Consider the following 16,511-nt stretch of genomic DNA (forward strand, 5'->3'; position numbering starts at 1 on the left):
AGATTAATATAATTTTTTATGAACTTTTTTGAAACGTGAGAAATCTAAGATTTTGCAGGTGTTTAGACCTAGTCCAAACTTGTGAGGGTCTTTTTGAAGTCACAGTTTTCCAAGTTTCTATCAGGGCAGATCTAATAAACTACCAGTCTTAAAAATTTTAAAGTTTTTGATTTGGAAAAAATATGTACAAACTAAGGGGAAGACTTGTTGTTCTGAATAATTAGAATTAGCAGAGGACCCTCAATATGTAACGATATGTGTGTTCATGGGTCTTCTTGAGTGATTTTCTAAATTTGTGATCACACTCATGATTTGTTTACAACAAACTATAATTTCATGACTAAATTGCAATGTCCCTCAATATGCAAACATATATGACATGTTAATAAAGTGTTTATTTATGTTCGTGCACAAGGTTTTATCCCAAATACACATGAATATAGTTCGAAAAGATTTACATAGTAGATGATCGGATCCATCGGAATTCTAACCAAATTCCAATATGAATTACGTATGATCCGATATAGATCCAGACCGAACAAGAGAATCGAGATACAATAACAATAGTGATTGGTATAACTCCTAGTCAAAGTCTGGCCATGAGAGGTAACCCTTGGTCTGGAGAGTCCCTTAAGAATGTATCAATAATGTTGTTGAACTTCCATGCATTCTCAACTTGTGGAATATGTGATGAATTTTTAATCACTTTCAACTTTGCATTATTCCCCAGAACCCTGCACAAAATCAAATATTTAGTCACAATCGTTACTCTACCTTAAATACTCACGCATTCATGTCTCTGCCAAGTCTTATACAACCGAGACCGGCATACTTCTTGAGCTCCACTGCTAGGTCCAACAGAAATATCTTGTCATGTTCTCCCCATACTAGTAACACCTCCTGCACAAGCAGTTTCAGAACGACAAATAATTAACAGTGGAATTAGCAACAATGCAACATTTTACTACGCTATGTGTGATCAAATCTAAAGACGATCGGACCTGGTGAAGAGGAGACGCTTTCATGATATCGTCCCAGCCGATTGTAAGCCCCCTCAAGAGTTCCAGCTTTTCCTTCCTGTTTTTGCTGTACAACCTCTGTTTCAAGTACATTTGACAGAAATCATGTTTGTCATTCCGCTCCTCAATTATATACTACAATCATAAACATTCCCTCTTCCATAACTAAGACAGGGTGTGCATTTTATGACTAAAGCTATAAAGTTTACTTGCATCGCGCCCAATCTTAAACCCAAACTTGTGGGATTTCACTTCTTGCGGGATATACTGAATACGTTTAATGTTTTGCATATAATATCAACTCATTATACATGACAAAATTTGAGTTGTGCAAATTTGCAATGGGAACATGTTGGTTAAGCACATGGACAGAATTAGGTATCCTGCCTATATATGATATGTAATCCATTTATTTTGTCGGTCCCCTCTTGTATAACTAATCTTTATTGCTCTCCGATAGAGACAATGTGTGATTGAAACTTAAAACTACAAATGCAGTATAAAAAACGTGGTTAGGAAAGTCCTAAAATGAAAGTATATAATTGAGTAATGACCAACGAGCCTACCAATTTGGACTTATTGCATCAAATCATCTCTTGTCCCTTGCAAAACTACTCCAATCCAGTTGGAAATTTTAATAAGCAACATCTTTCAAACTTGTCCTACCCTATTCAATCACACTACTATCATCGTAATAACACCAAAAAAAAGTATTGAACATTCACCGAAATAACTCTCTAGTTTGTAAGTTAATCATCTATACAAGATATTGATGAAACTACTTGTGTCGTTTGAATGTCATTAATCTCTTGGTAACGTTAAGTATAGAATTCGATCGAGAGAAACGCGAACTATAAAGATTGAAGTACACTGATTCTTGGATATGACAAATGACTCGAGTAACATCTAAGCATTATGCAGGGTGCAGACTATTTAGACTTCGACGATCATTAGCAAAGAAAAAACTTACATTGATAAAGTCATTCAAAATGAAATCAGGCACATAAGCTCGTCGAAAAACAGACAAGTTCATCAACTTCCTCATCTCTGAAGCCTTCTCTGGCATTATCAAATCTTCAATTTTCTCCACCTTGCCTCTCTTAACCAATTCCATACTATCACTCAATAACCCATTAACCGCAGAATTTGCTATCACAACTTTTATCACTCTGTCCTGCCACATCTCTGCCATCCGAAACGCGACAAATCCACCATAACTAGTTCCAACCACATGATACTTCTCCACTCCCAGCTTCTCCATCAACTTCCCCATCGCCCTCGCTTGAAAAATCTCTGATCTCTCCTCTGACGTGGAATACGAGCCACCAAAAAACACTAAGTTCGGAATATAAAGCCTATACGATTTCGCGAAAAAAATTATTTGTTGTTGCCATTGCCACACACCATGTGGTCCAAAACCATGTATTAAAAGAAGTGGCGGTTTAGTGGTTGAGCTCTTAGTGCTGGTTGGCTTAGGTGACCAGAAATGGATGGTGGTCTCGTCGTCGATCGCGACGGTTTGCGAGACGAGGCTGGCAGCGGAGAGCGTGCGACGAATAATTCCGCCGAATAAGGTCACTAGGCTGATAGCCATGACAGTGGTTGAGAGATGAGTAGTTTACAGTTATGTTAATGTTCTTACAAGTACTAACTAGATAATGCTTGGCTTGTGATAGCAGAAAATGTTACATCAGGGTCTATTTATAATTTATACAATTAGTTGCGGTGGGCTACTTGTCCTCCTGACTGAAGGGTCAAGCTTACTGGTATTGTTTAATGACCTACTACACGTATGGATTACAAAAAAATGTGTTGAACTAAAAAAGAGCAAAAATGATCGACGCCTGAGAGATTCGAACTCTCGCGGGGAAACCCCATGTACTTAGCAGGCACACGCCTTAACCACTCGGCCAAAGCGTCGTATGTGAAAGTATTATTCTTTTTCCTTATACTCGATACTTGCTTTCACTGTTTATTGTTTGTGAATCTATGTACATTCAGGGATTTAATTGCTTTCAACTTTTTAAAAGTTTGTTTTGGATTTTGAAAATTCAGATGTATTCAATTTTGAATTACCATGTCTCTGTTGAATGTCTCGGTCCGGGTATACCAACTGCCAAAAAACTACCGACTTCTTCTTTTTCTTTTTTAAATTCACAAATTCTAGACAGCAAATGTTTCTCTCTGATTCTTGAGAAAGGCTTGAAGGGCAGCGAACACAAGTCGAGTTTCATGTCTAAATTTGTTAAATTAGTTGAAGTTTGTAGGGGTCCAGAGTGTTGTCGTACAATTATACAAAGTCGGTCATGTACTTGAAGTTCAACCGTTTATTTGCAGTTATTTAATGTGGAACCTTTCTCTTATCTGTGTGGAACCATAAATCATGTAACAGGCTCTTTTTAATTTCTATTCCCGATATTGAAATCTGAAATGTGCAACTTACGGGCAACCATGTAACAAGTAACAAATAATAAGATAAATCTCATGTGAATAATACCATTCGTTAATGTTTGTTTTGAAGCTTTTCAATTTAAGTGATCAAATTTTTGTGTCTGTTTGAAATTTGTATTGATTCTTGCGTATATGTTAAATTGTTAGTTTCACTTTTTACATATTTTGACACACACAAATCGGGGGTTTTTCGGGAAACAATATCATTCTTAGGAATGAGGGGAAGACTGAGTACATCATACCCTCCTCAGACCCTGCATTAAGCGGGATATATCGTGTATTTTTGGTTTGGTTTAGATGTATTCAATTTTGAAATTTCAAAAGGTTTTTATGATCATTTTTTGACAAGAATGTTATTATAATCTTGCGTATGCATTTCAATCAGAATTTTTTTGAAAAAACCTTTAAATTTGATCGTATTCGGTCAAGATTTAAAATCTCTCATGCAATGGTAAAAAAATATTATAATTTTTTTTGAATTATAAAAAATAATGAATTTTGATGAATTCTAATATTTTTATTATATTTTTTGAAATCCGGTCAAATTCTCTCGGTCTTTAATGGAGTATATTAAGATCATCAAAACTTTGCACGCCCCGCTGTGATTTCACATCAAATCTTCAAAACTGTCCAAAATATTAAAATCAACATTTTCTTTGAAAAAAAATCTATTAATTATTATCAACATGTTAAAATCTTTCAATATTTAAATTTGAATAAAAGTTTCCTCACCAAAATTGATTATCCAAGTTGAGTTTTATGGAGATCACATATGTTCTACAAATACAAATATTGCATGAAAATATTATAAAACTTATAGTTTTGGGAATCATATTATGCAAAGATTATTATTTTATTCAAAATATTGAATACTGTGGTATGTAGAACATTATAAATGTTTTATTATAAGAAACATGTTTAGTTTGCAAAATATTTGTTCATGTATTCATATACATTCGACTTATTAAACATAAATAATTTTTAATTTTTTAATAAATTAGTGATATTTGTAAAAGAAACTTAACAAAGTTATATATTTTACATAGTTTTGATTGTAAAATATACTCGGTCTTCAATAAAATAGCGGTCTCTATGAAATTTTCCTCCCATTTTAAATTGTTTAGAATATAATCCAATTTTGAACCATCAACATCTTATTAGACAAATAAAAGTTAATGATAATCGATATATTTGAACGGATTTGTTTCTCCGTTTATGTTAATTTTTATGTTAAAAACTGCAAGGCATTGACAAAAATGCAGGCAGGCACTTAGTTAGTTCAGGAGAGTCGAAGGTTTGTGCTAATTATATTCCGTGTTAACTTACGCTGATGTTTGGGAAAATATATATGTAGTCAGTCTACTAGCATATATTTAGCAGCAACTTCATCATACCTAATGTAGTTTGTATTCGGGCACAGATCCATTTCTACCATCAATCTGAGAACTAAAAGCATGATAAATTGAAGAATAAATTTGTTAATATTTGATCAATCACAAAAATTTATGAATCCGCTCGCACCTAACTCACCTGTGAAGAGGGTTCTAATCATCGATAAAGAATATGTTTATCTACCAGACGAGAATGTTTGGGGTTGCCGACGAACTTGGAGTCCACTACTTTCACTGCATACCACTAATAAGTATGCTGATGATGAGTTCCTATGGAGTTTTGAGATTGAGGAGTGAAATGAAATCGACGATCTCGTTAATGTAGCATTGTTAAGTGCCTGCGTTCTAATTGTTAAGTTACAATTCTATTCGATGCGTTGATGTGCTATTGTGATCATTTCACATTACATTGCATTTCCCAGAAGAATGTCAAGCCAATATGTTCTGTTCTTAGTTCAGCAAGTGGCCCTGACCCAATGATCATAGGCAAACAATTCTCACCCGTTGGTCATAATACTCAAAGGCACCTAGATTTTGGAATTCCTTACACGTGAGGTTGTAAAATATGCTGTATATAAATGCTAGAGCATCTCCCATCCAGATGACTTTTTAGCTATATTATTTACGTGGCAGAAATATATATAGCTATCATTTACAAAAATGTCATTTCAGCCATCAACTCATGTTAGCTATTTTTTCAAATTTGTTGAACCTTAGAAGAAATATAGATATCTTTTAAAACGCATCCAACTTATAACTTCTTCTTTCTCTTCCTCTTTCCTTCTCTCTCCAAATACAAATATGAGTAAATTACAGGGGTGTGGCTGTAGTATACACCGATTTTCAAAAATTTAGCCGAATTTTTACTTTGACGGAATGTTGGCCGAAGTTCATTCCCGCATTTTAAAAATTTGGCTGCCGTTAAGTAAAGGCTAACAGGTGTAACGGAGTAAGGGGTAATTTTGGAATTTTCAGAGTTGTAACGGTCATAACAAATAACAGATATATATAAACACCCATATATGCCCTGGTTAGTATACACACAACTATATAATTATAAAAAGCAAACCCAACACCCAAAATCACCTCCAGGTTTGTTGAGGAGATTGAGAGCCATGGAAGGCGATTACGAGATGCAATTGGTAGAGGTGCAGAAGAGGGAAGCTCGAAAATGGAGAATTCGAATTTGTGTAGTGTGTTTAGTTTGCTTGTTTCTGTGTTTGTTCAGGGGGAGTGAGAAGGAGTGAATTATGGTAGGGGTAGTTGTAGTTGGTGGTTGTGTGTAGTGAATTAATTTAGTGAATGCTGATGTTGTTGTGAAGTAAGAATTTATTAAAAATGTAGTTGGTATTGAATGGAAGTGGCAGCTTTGTTTTGCATTATGCATATCTGAATTGTTTGTGTTCTGAATTGTTTGTGTTCTGAATTGTTTGTGTTAATTGCAAAGAAATAACAACAGTAGGGCAATATTTAGAGTACAGAAAACTGATAATGGCAAAGAAATACGTTAGAAATTAATAATGCCCTGGCACAATATTTGCATACAAAAGAGTTATGGCACAATATTTGGCACACAAAAGACTTGGCACATCATTTGCCTTACACCTGATATACCTTCAGTTTTGGCATACAAAATACTAGCCAACCAAAATTCTAATTTTCACCAACTAGCCTTAATAGTTTTAACAAAAATACATGCCACAAGTTGGTACTTCTAAATACTTAATCTGCATATTTCTTGTTCATTTTTCTTTCCCTAGTACTCCTAGCCCTCATAATCTCAGCCCTTGTGGTAACAGCTTTATGTTGCTTCTGCCATGCCTTAAGAGTGACACCAGTGGTCCCTAGTAATGGATTTGTAGTTGGTGATTGAGGGCTGAATACACCTCCTTGGCTTTCATCCATCTCATGTGTAGGCTGAGATGCTCCATGCATAAATTCAGATGCAAAATTTTCACCACCTTCTTCTGGCTCTCTAGCAACTTCTTCATCCTCAGTGTTTTGATTTGCATTTTCATTGGTCACATTTTCATTCCCCTCAACAGTTTGATTTGCATTGGTCACATTTTCATTTCCCTCAGTAGCATTCCCCTCAATTGTAGACTCATTATTCTGTATTTAAAAAATACAACATAAAAAATAAAAAAGCAACAGAAAAATATATCTTGATAAAGAAAAATGACAAGCACAAATACCTTTGAAGGACAGGTCCTCCTATTGTGACCCCATTATTCAGTTGATTTAGTGAAATGCTATTAAATAAAATGAAATAGGTGAGTAAGGGAAATAAGTCACCTTCTGTTTGTCACTTATGAAGGTCCATGCTCCATCATTGTTAATGTTCAAGTCTTCTTTCAACTTCTTCATGAACCAGCACCAGTTATCAGTGTTTTCTGCATCTACAACACTCCATGCTATAGGATACATTCCATCCTCTGGATCCATACCAACTGCAGTAAGCAGCTGCCCTCCAAAAGGCCCTTTAAGATGGCAGCCATCCAAGCCAATAACTGGTCTGCAACCTGCCTTGTAACCCCTCTTAACTGGTCCAAGACATATATAAATTCTCTTGAACCTTCCTCTTTCTTGCCCAGCTTCAACCTCTTCAAGTTCAATAGCTATGGTGCTTTCAGGCATAACTCTTTTAATTTCATTACCATAGTCCCAAATTTGAGCATAAGATTCTTCATGAGTGCCATTGATAGCCTTCAGAGCTATGTTCTTTGCTCTGTAGCACATAGATTTGTTAACATGACATCCCAAATCATTCACAACCTTCATCTGAAAAGCCTCACCTTCCCATTTAGGATTCATCCTAATCTCATCAATATATCTCCTTGCTATCCAGTCTGCAGTCACCTGTTTTTGATGAAATGTTGTTTGGCAAGTGTGTTTCCCCTTGTATGTCCTTATTTGGTAGGACTCACTCCTTTGGCACTTAGCTGCATAAATTTTCCAAGTGCAGGGAGGGGTGCACACATACTGGATCTTGCTTCCCATGTTCCTTGTCCTGAGCACTGGTCTTCTCTCAGCTATGGCATGACTCTTAATGGCCCTTTTCAGTACATCCTTATCTCTGAATAACAGTCCCAAGTGGAATTTAGGATTAGCCATATCAACCTCCTCATTGAACTCTGGAAATTGATCATCCATCTCATTTTCACTATCAACTGCCATCTTTTCATCCTCACTATCAAAGAACTCATCATTTAACTCCACATTTTCATCACCCTCATTAGCAGCTCCAAAGTCATTACCTCCACTCCTTACATTAGCATCCCTGTAATCACTGAACCCCTCAAACTCAGAAGTGATATCTCCAAAGTCTTCTTCATGATCTGAATTTCCATCATTAGAGCTATCTGGAAACCATTCATGATCTTCTTCATCTGTCTCTTCCTCATCCCTATACCTATCAAAGTTAGCTTCCTGTCCTTCAAAACATTCCTCATAACCTTCAGGTGGATGTTCTAAATCATACTCTTCTTCTTCTTGCATTTCAGCAGTTGAACCCTCATGCTGCTCATTACCTTGACCTTGATCATTACCTTGACCTTGATCAACTTCAACATGATGCTCATCTTCAGTCACCTTCTTCTTTGGACTTGGTTTTTTTCCAACCTTCTTCACATTCATCTTCTTTGGACTTGGCTCTACAACTACATCCTCATCTTCTTGCTCTCCTTCACTACTTGAATCAGAAGAGGGAACCTTCTCCTCATTACTAACATCCTCATCTTCCAACTCTATGACTTCTGTAACTTTACGATGTGGATCTGTTAAGGGCAAACCTTCCACTTCAAGAGGTTCAATGACAACAGCATACACCTCAACAAACTGCACTTCTTCATTAATCAAAGCTGTCATCATCCTTATTTCCTCATCAGTTTCTAACATCCCCAGTTCATCCATTCCCTCTTTTGGTGATTTAAAGAACAAATCCACCCCTACTGATTTATGATCAATAGCAGCACTCAACATCCCAACTACTTCAAGCATAGACATCAAATCCAAATTGCAGAAATCAAAGTAATCAATCTTATAGTCAACAAATTTCGAGTTCAAATTGTCAAATTGACCTCCATGATACATTTTAATAGTAAAGAAACCAGGATAGTCTGCAATAATAAATCAATAAAAATACATAAACGATGTCAAAAAGGGGGGGTCATCCACTGAGTTGTTTAACTAGGGCAAAATCACTTTCTATCAGCCATGCACAGAGTATATGGGTCCATTCAAAAGCAATAAACAATATTCCGACAGCAATAAACATAGACAATAAGATTCGGGACCACATCAGCAATATTCTACTCTAACATAAAGTAAGTAATGAATTAAACTGTAAAGAATTACCCTAATCACTTAATTAGGGAATGGAAAGAATTACCTTTGTAATTAGGGCACTCAGCAGCTCCGTATTTTTCCAACTCACTCCTAGGTCGCATAAACCACTCCATCTCACTCAAAAACCACTCCAACTCAGCTTCGTCGATTGAGAATTGTTAACTAGGGTTTTAGAAGTAGAGAGACTACAATTTAGTATAGTAGAATATGTTTAAGTGGGTCGGTTTCTATTTTTTATTTGTTTTAGACCTGTTTTACCAAAATACCCCTTCATTTTACGGGTTTTTTTATTATTTAACGGTGCTAAGTTAACGGACTAGACGGCAGCCAAATTTTTAAAATGCGGGAATGAACTTCGGCCAACATTCCGTCAAAGTGAAAATTCGGCTAAATTTTTGAAAATCGGTGTATACTACAGCCACACCCTTGTAATTTACTCTACAAATATATACTTTCATCGTCTATTTTATTTTCATAATAATAATAAAATATTATTTTTAAAATATAACTAACCATTATAACTAATACAGTTGGAATACAACAGTTCGACAAATTTTAGCTAATCATTTTAGCTATCTCCTTTGGAGATGCTTTTACAGCCCTAAAAATTGAATTTGACTGAGATATCCGAAAGCTCAAGACAGCCCCTGTTTAACAAACGGGTTCCAGTAATGGGTCAACTGTCATGGTCATGCCTAGCAGTAATATGCAAAGATCACTTGCTCACTTAATTTTCAATTTGAGTTAATATGTTTACGAAATTAATTCCTTTGAGAAGAAAGAAATTCAACTCCAAATTTTTTTTATTTTGTTGCTCATGTTGCGAAATCCAGCCCATTGTTTGTAGGAAAAGAAAATCAATATATCACTCGGTGCTCATGTATAGCTCATCACTTAGATCTTCTTGTAGAAGGATTGTTTAGTTTTCTGGAAGAGTTCAATTGGCAGTAACTGCCAAAACGTCCTGGTAACCCCCAGCTGCCAACTATTGTTCGTCAACGATATCATTTTTTATATGCCCCCCCCCCCCATACAATCTATTCCAATCTGCGTTACAGATAACACAATCTTACCTTTAAAGGCTTCAACTCCTCTTCACACAAATTCAATTCCAAATACAACAGGAGTCTAAATATAACCGCATGTGAAAATAATTGTTCCGCAATTTATCTGTCTTGATATTCACTTTCTAAAAAATTACAACACTAAATTCTCTCCAAATTTGTGTATTATGGTAAAATTTAACGATGAACACATAAACGCTAATAATCAGACTGATTAGACGGAGTTGTACTGAATAAAATTCGATAATACAAATTTTATTGAACAAATGATGACGATCATAATATAATCGAATCAAGCACAGGCACAAGGATTATCAACAACAACCTGATCATCCTCATCACCACTCCGAAACACAAAATATCCACTCGCAATCCCTACCACAACCGCAACAAAAACACCTCCATTAAACGACATAATCGCGAGCATCAACATATACCCTATTGCCGAATTTATTCCAAACACTATAGAACCAATAATTTTCGACGAAGACTTTCCTGCACCAACAAGCTTAGAGTGAATCAAAGGAGCTTCTAAGCTAGACTGCGGGGGAGATGAAGCGAGAAGCTTGAGTTTAATCCGCCAGCCTTCGATGAACTGGTAAAAGACCGCGATGAGAAAGCAAGCAAGTAGAGAGAATGCGTATGATGTGTATGAGTTTGTAGTCCATGCATCGAATAGGATGGTCACTTTTGTCCCCCAGTAGAATGTCATGTGCATCATCTCTGCGAGAGGGAGAGAGAGAGAGAGAGAGAGAGGAGGGAGAGGGAGGGAGGGAGAGCGAGGGAGAGGGAGAGAGAGGGAGAGAGAGGGAGAGAGAGAGAGAGATTTGAGGAGAGAATGGGGGTTGTAGATTGTAAGATGGTGGTTAGAGTAGGGGGATGTGGACGTTGAAGAAAAGAGACGAGAGAATGTAATGTAAAGGTGGGAGATGCTTACAAGTTATGACAACGTGATCAACTTGGTAGAATCCGGCACTTTTTTTAATTTTATTCTTCTAGTGCCTATCGGACTCGGAATATTAGGTCGTACGTTTGACCTTTTACTTTTAAACTTCTGGATGTAAAAAATTTAAAATTTTTAGAATTTTTAGCACTTGGCACACCTTACGTTTGATTGTTTTTTTTGTTTTAATTTCATACTTTAATTATTTACACTTTGCACCCAATAAATTTAAAAGTTGTTGCAGTTTGCACCCTTTTAACGGAAGGGTTGGAAAATCGTTAAAAATCAAGTTTTTTTCACTTTGCACCCCTCGAGGGGTGCAAAGTATAAAAATTCTGGAAAAAAATGTAATTTATTTATATAAAATAGTTTCAATTAAAAAAAAATAAAAGGAAAAATATTTCGGGTAAAATGATAATTAATTAATTATACAATTAAATATGATGCTATTACTTGTACGATGCACGGTTCACTTTCAATATTTGCTATTTTATAATTTGTATTTTTGACAGTTTAATAATATTATTGGTTAAAATAGTAAATAAGTAATACCTAGGGTATATATTTAAATTTTAAATAATTATATATATATATATATATATATATATATATTAACAGTAAACATGTTGAGCAAAGTTGAAGTTAACATGCGCAAAACATATCTATAAACACATTTAATGTAATATTTAAAACACGATCCATTAAATAAAACTCGATAAATAAAGCGTGAGCGTACTAGCCCTAATGCAGCCAACTTGCGTAATTCACATACCCAAATAAACTCCTAAATCTGAATAGACATCTAAAATCTATTCGATGTGGGACTGAGCTGTTACAAACTCCCCACATAAACTTATAACGTCTTTTTCAGGCTGAACAGAGAGTCCATAGGTCTGAATCGTATCACTATAATAGCAGCTAACTTTGTGTCCCCACCTCTGAATCCCTGCCTATGGAAACATGGAGAATCAAGCTTTTAAGATTCGACTTTAATACCACATGTAACAACCCAATCAAATCCCGAATATAAATGACATGTCATGACCCTTCGTTCTCATAATTATATTTTTGAATTGACTCTCCGAACACAAAAGATACGTACGCATCTTATGAATGCAGAGTTAAAACTCGAAACTCTCAAAATCTATGCATAATTAAATCAAAAAATCAAACTGAACCGTGCTAATTCGGTTCGGTTCGGTCCTAATTTTTCAGAAATTCGGTTTATTAGGTCTGGACCGAATAGACCGAAATAAAATTCGGTTCGATCCAGTTCTTGTAAAAATTATTTCGATCCGGACCGAACAGACCGAATTGACCAAATCATAAGTAATATAATTTTACATTATATATTTTACATATATTTTAAAAATTACAATCATAAATTTTAAAATATACAATCATAAATTTTTAATTTATGTACTCTTAGAACTATACATATCACCTTACTTTAATTATATTTTAGATTTCATAATTTTTGGTTTAAAACTTTAATAAAATTTTATTTTTTTAAAAAAAATCGGTTCATTCGGTCCAAAACCAGACCGAACCGAATTATTTTAGTTTGGTCTGGTCCATAATACAATTTCTTCGGTTTGGTCCAGTCTATAATAAAATTTCGGTCCGGTTCTGTCCAATAAAATATGAAAATTCGGTTTTTCGGTCTATTTTGTTCGGCCCGGTTTTGGACTGAACCGAATGAATGCTCAGCCCTAGAAATTTCCGTTATCTTAATAATGTGAGGATGATAATTCAACGATAGAAAGAGAGTTGCGACTATTACTATAATCCACAAAAATATGTTTAGGAAAAAATATTTTTCAATTATCTTTTTAACATGAGATAATCAGAGGCGGACAATGAAAATATTTTTTATTATTTATTTATTTTAGCCGAAGTTTCTTACCTTTTATTTTTTTTAAAATTAAAGCTATTTTGTATAAATATTTTTTTTCGAATTTTTGGTCTTTGCAGGGGTGCAAAGTGAAAAAACTTGATTTTAACGGTTTTCCAACCCTTTTAACGGAACTCCATTAAACGTGTGCAAACTGTAACGACTTTTAAACTTATCAGGTGTAAAGTGTAAATAGTTAAAGTATGAGACCAAAATGAAAATACACCCAAACGTAAGGGGTGCAAAATGCTAAAAGCTCAAATATTTAATAAAGAGTTTAATTTAAACAAAGCGTATTTTATACAACATAGAGTTTAAAAATTCATAAATAAGGTGATCCAGTCATAATATTTAAATTCGATATTCGAAATTCTGACTAAAATTTGATAGGTTTGAATTCGGCTTAAAAAATTGATATATTTTAACTAAAACTTGTAAATTATATCTATACTCTTTATTAATAAGCGAAACCATGTATAATTTGGTACTAAAAGTACCAAAGTACCAAAGTATCAAATTTTGGTACTTACCTGACACTTCTATTCTCAATAAATTTTGTTTTTAATACAAATCGACTTCTATTCTTTGTAAATTTTGTTTTCTTTTTAGTTAGTATTCATCCAATTGTCTATGTACTTTATAAAATAAAAATATTTTTTAAATGGTTTGTAAATTATATTAAAAATTTATTAAGTTACGTTAAATTAAGTAAAATAACTTATAATTATTTTTAATTTTAGAAAAACTACAAATTACTAAGTAAACTACTAACACGAATTGACTTATATTCTCTGCAAACTTTATTTATTTAGAAATTATATTAAAAATTTATTAAGTTACGTTAAATTAAGTAAAATAACAATATTTACTTTTATTTTGAAAAACTACTAACTAAAAAGTAAACTATTAACACGAATTGACTTCTATTCTCGGCAAACTTTATTTTCAATAGTATTATTTTAAAAATAATTAAGTAATAGCAAATGACTTTAGTAACATTTATTAACTTTTAAACTGAAAATTATTGATTTAACGATTGTATTTGTTACCGTCCATCACAACGTTTATTTACTTTTAATTAAAAACATAAACAATAACAAATTTACGGGCTATATTTAGGTTATATTAAGTATTATTAAATTAAGTTTAATAACATCTATTTAATTTTAATTTGTAAATTAATTTTTATCGATAATTAAGTAATATTAAATAAACTATATTGAAAAGGCTAATTATAAGATAATTATCAAATTGTATTATTTAATATTAAATTATCTAAAGAACAAATATTTGGGTCATAAGATAGAGATAAAATTCGTTTCACAAAAATAAAACTAATATGTTAGATATTTATATCAAGTAAAATAATGCAAAACTAGAATTATAGTGGAAAATTTCATAACTGATTCGATTCTTTTTAACCAAATAAATATTTTTTGCAAGTACCAATTTAATATTGATATTAATATATTAATTTTAATTCGTGTTTCGCACGGATTATGAATTATTCTCTACAAATATTAATTCGATATTTTTAATCTCGGGCCCGTATTTAGCACGGATTATCAACTATCTATACTAATAAAGAAACCATGTTTAGTTCCTAAATATTGGTACTCACTAGAAAATTATACAACTATTTTTAAAATTTTATGTAATAAAATCCCAACTGACAATAATTAACTTTTACTCTTTATAAATTTTATTTTCCTTTAATTTTTATTTGTTGCTGAACATCGAAGGTTTACTTTAAAATAATCGTAATAGTAAGTTAACATGTCAGATTTATATAAGTAAATAATTAGGTGCATGCATAACTAGAACTATATAGTGAAATTTTAGAGTTACACTTAACTTGAATTTTTTTAATCACTATAAGAAAAAAGGCTAAAAGCCACCGGTTAAAAAACGGTTGCTTTTAGCTATAAACAACCGCAGTCGGTGAATTTTAATATAAAATTGACCGCTCACCATCGGCAGCTTTTAAGCTGGTCGAAATTGTTTTTTGCGGTGGAATTTATATAAAAACGACCGCTTGGGGAAGTCAACTTTTCAGTTTTTTGCCTCGAATATTTGACGAAAATTTGAACCTCCCGCTCTTAATTTCTATTAAAATTTGAATTTCCCTCTTTTAGATTATAAGTCACTCAGATCGGTGGCTTTTATATGGCTTTAGATTAATTTACATCACTTGCTACTTTCGAATATAGGTAACCAAAAATGGTCAAGAACCATATGGTCAATATAAGAACCATTTAGGATAAGGAGGTACGTGATTGATTATATCAATATAAGCATCCGAATGCGGTCAAATTACGAGCACCGGATTTTAAAAAAATTATCACTGGAAACTGGAAAATTCCAGAATCCGGCGAGTTTTCCAGATTCCGTTCACATTCCGGCAGTCCGATTTTGACCCTAATCGTATTTCAAGTAAGCCCCATATAAGAAAAAGTACAACCATTCAAAACAAATACTGTAAGTTAATTATATCATCAATCAAAAAATAAATGACGCAATTATTAAACTTTATAATTCTCATTCAAAACTAAACTTCAAGTCTTCAAAAACATCATGTCCAAAATAACGTAAAACTCTTCTCCACTATTCTAATCCATAGCATCCTGCAATTGAAATTTACAATATTAAACACATGTATGTATGTATGTATTTCAAGATGACCTTAAATTTTCACCTGCGAGCAACAGCACCGCCGACAAACCCACCACGTCCTCCATAAACACAGGATGATTTATGTATGTGGTCGATTACCTGGAGGGACGCGACCGATGATTGAAAGGCGGCGGGATTGAGGTTGTGTTTTTTCATCGACCCATGATTGGAGGGGTCTTAGCGTAAGGGAAGAGAGGGGTCTGAGACTTGTAGTGGGGAAGGAAGGAGGGAGTGAGAAGGAGGGGGGGGGGGGAGAGAGGAGAAGAGGGAGAGAGAGAGAGACGAGAGGGGGTTGTGCGGCGGCTTGAGGGGAACATGGGTAGTTGTGTGAAAATGGGGGGTTAGGTTTAATTTTTTATTTTGTTTTGTTTTGTTTTGATTTATAAATATTTTTTATAAAAATGTAAATCCATTCGTTGGATTGTAGTTTTAATGATTACATATAGTCCGTTAGATGCAACCAACATGGATCGGTGACATGGCTACTCTAAATAGAACCGTAATCGGTCGAATTTAGTAGTATCCATTTATATATTTTTGGATAATTTTTTATATTTCTAGGACATAAATATTATGATTAATTAATATTTTTCTTACAAATATAATAATATTCTAAATTTTAAAATTTATTTTGACAACTCATTATTTTAATAAAAGTTTGAAATCATGAATTTGACTATTAAAATAGTAAATCAAATACATTTATTTTTTTCTTAAATTTTTATCATA

General features: G+C 33.6%; 2 protein-coding genes and 1 non-coding gene across 4 annotated transcripts; all 3 read right to left on the minus strand.

Moving 5' to 3' along the window:
• Positions 1 to 375: 375 nt before the first annotated feature.
• On the minus strand, positions 376 to 2,755 carry LOC141674794 (uncharacterized). 2 transcript variants are annotated; one of them, XM_074481497.1, is made up of 4 exons: positions 1,990 to 2,747; positions 1,002 to 1,097; positions 833 to 900; positions 376 to 734 (listed from the first exon to the last, which is right to left on the minus strand). In XM_074481497.1, exons 1-4 carry the CDS (start codon positions 2,611 to 2,613, stop codon positions 587 to 589), a joined length of 936 nt encoding a protein of 311 aa, XP_074337598.1. In that variant the 5' UTR covers positions 2,614 to 2,747; the 3' UTR covers positions 376 to 586. The 2 variants fall into 2 exon arrangements, with proteins under 2 accessions (XP_074337598.1, XP_074337599.1); XM_074481498.1 differs by having other exon boundaries at positions 597 to 734; positions 804 to 900; positions 1,990 to 2,755.
• Positions 2,756 to 2,857: 102 nt separating this feature from the next.
• TRNAS-GCU (transfer RNA serine (anticodon GCU)) lies at positions 2,858 to 2,939 on the minus strand. The gene has a single exon. It is a non-coding gene; the product is annotated as a tRNA-Ser (tRNA).
• Positions 2,940 to 10,564: 7,625 nt separating this feature from the next.
• On the minus strand, positions 10,565 to 10,993 carry LOC141673298 (copper transporter 5.1-like). The gene has a single exon (XM_074480034.1). The coding sequence runs from the start codon at positions 10,991 to 10,993 to the stop codon at positions 10,565 to 10,567; it is 429 nt and encodes a 142-aa protein (XP_074336135.1).
• Between the last annotated feature and the right edge of the window lie 5,518 nt (positions 10,994 to 16,511).

This window comes from Apium graveolens, chromosome 7 (assembly GCF_009905375.1).
Source record: "Apium graveolens cultivar Ventura chromosome 7, ASM990537v1, whole genome shotgun sequence".
NCBI lineage: Eukaryota > Viridiplantae > Streptophyta > Magnoliopsida > Apiales > Apiaceae > Apium > Apium graveolens.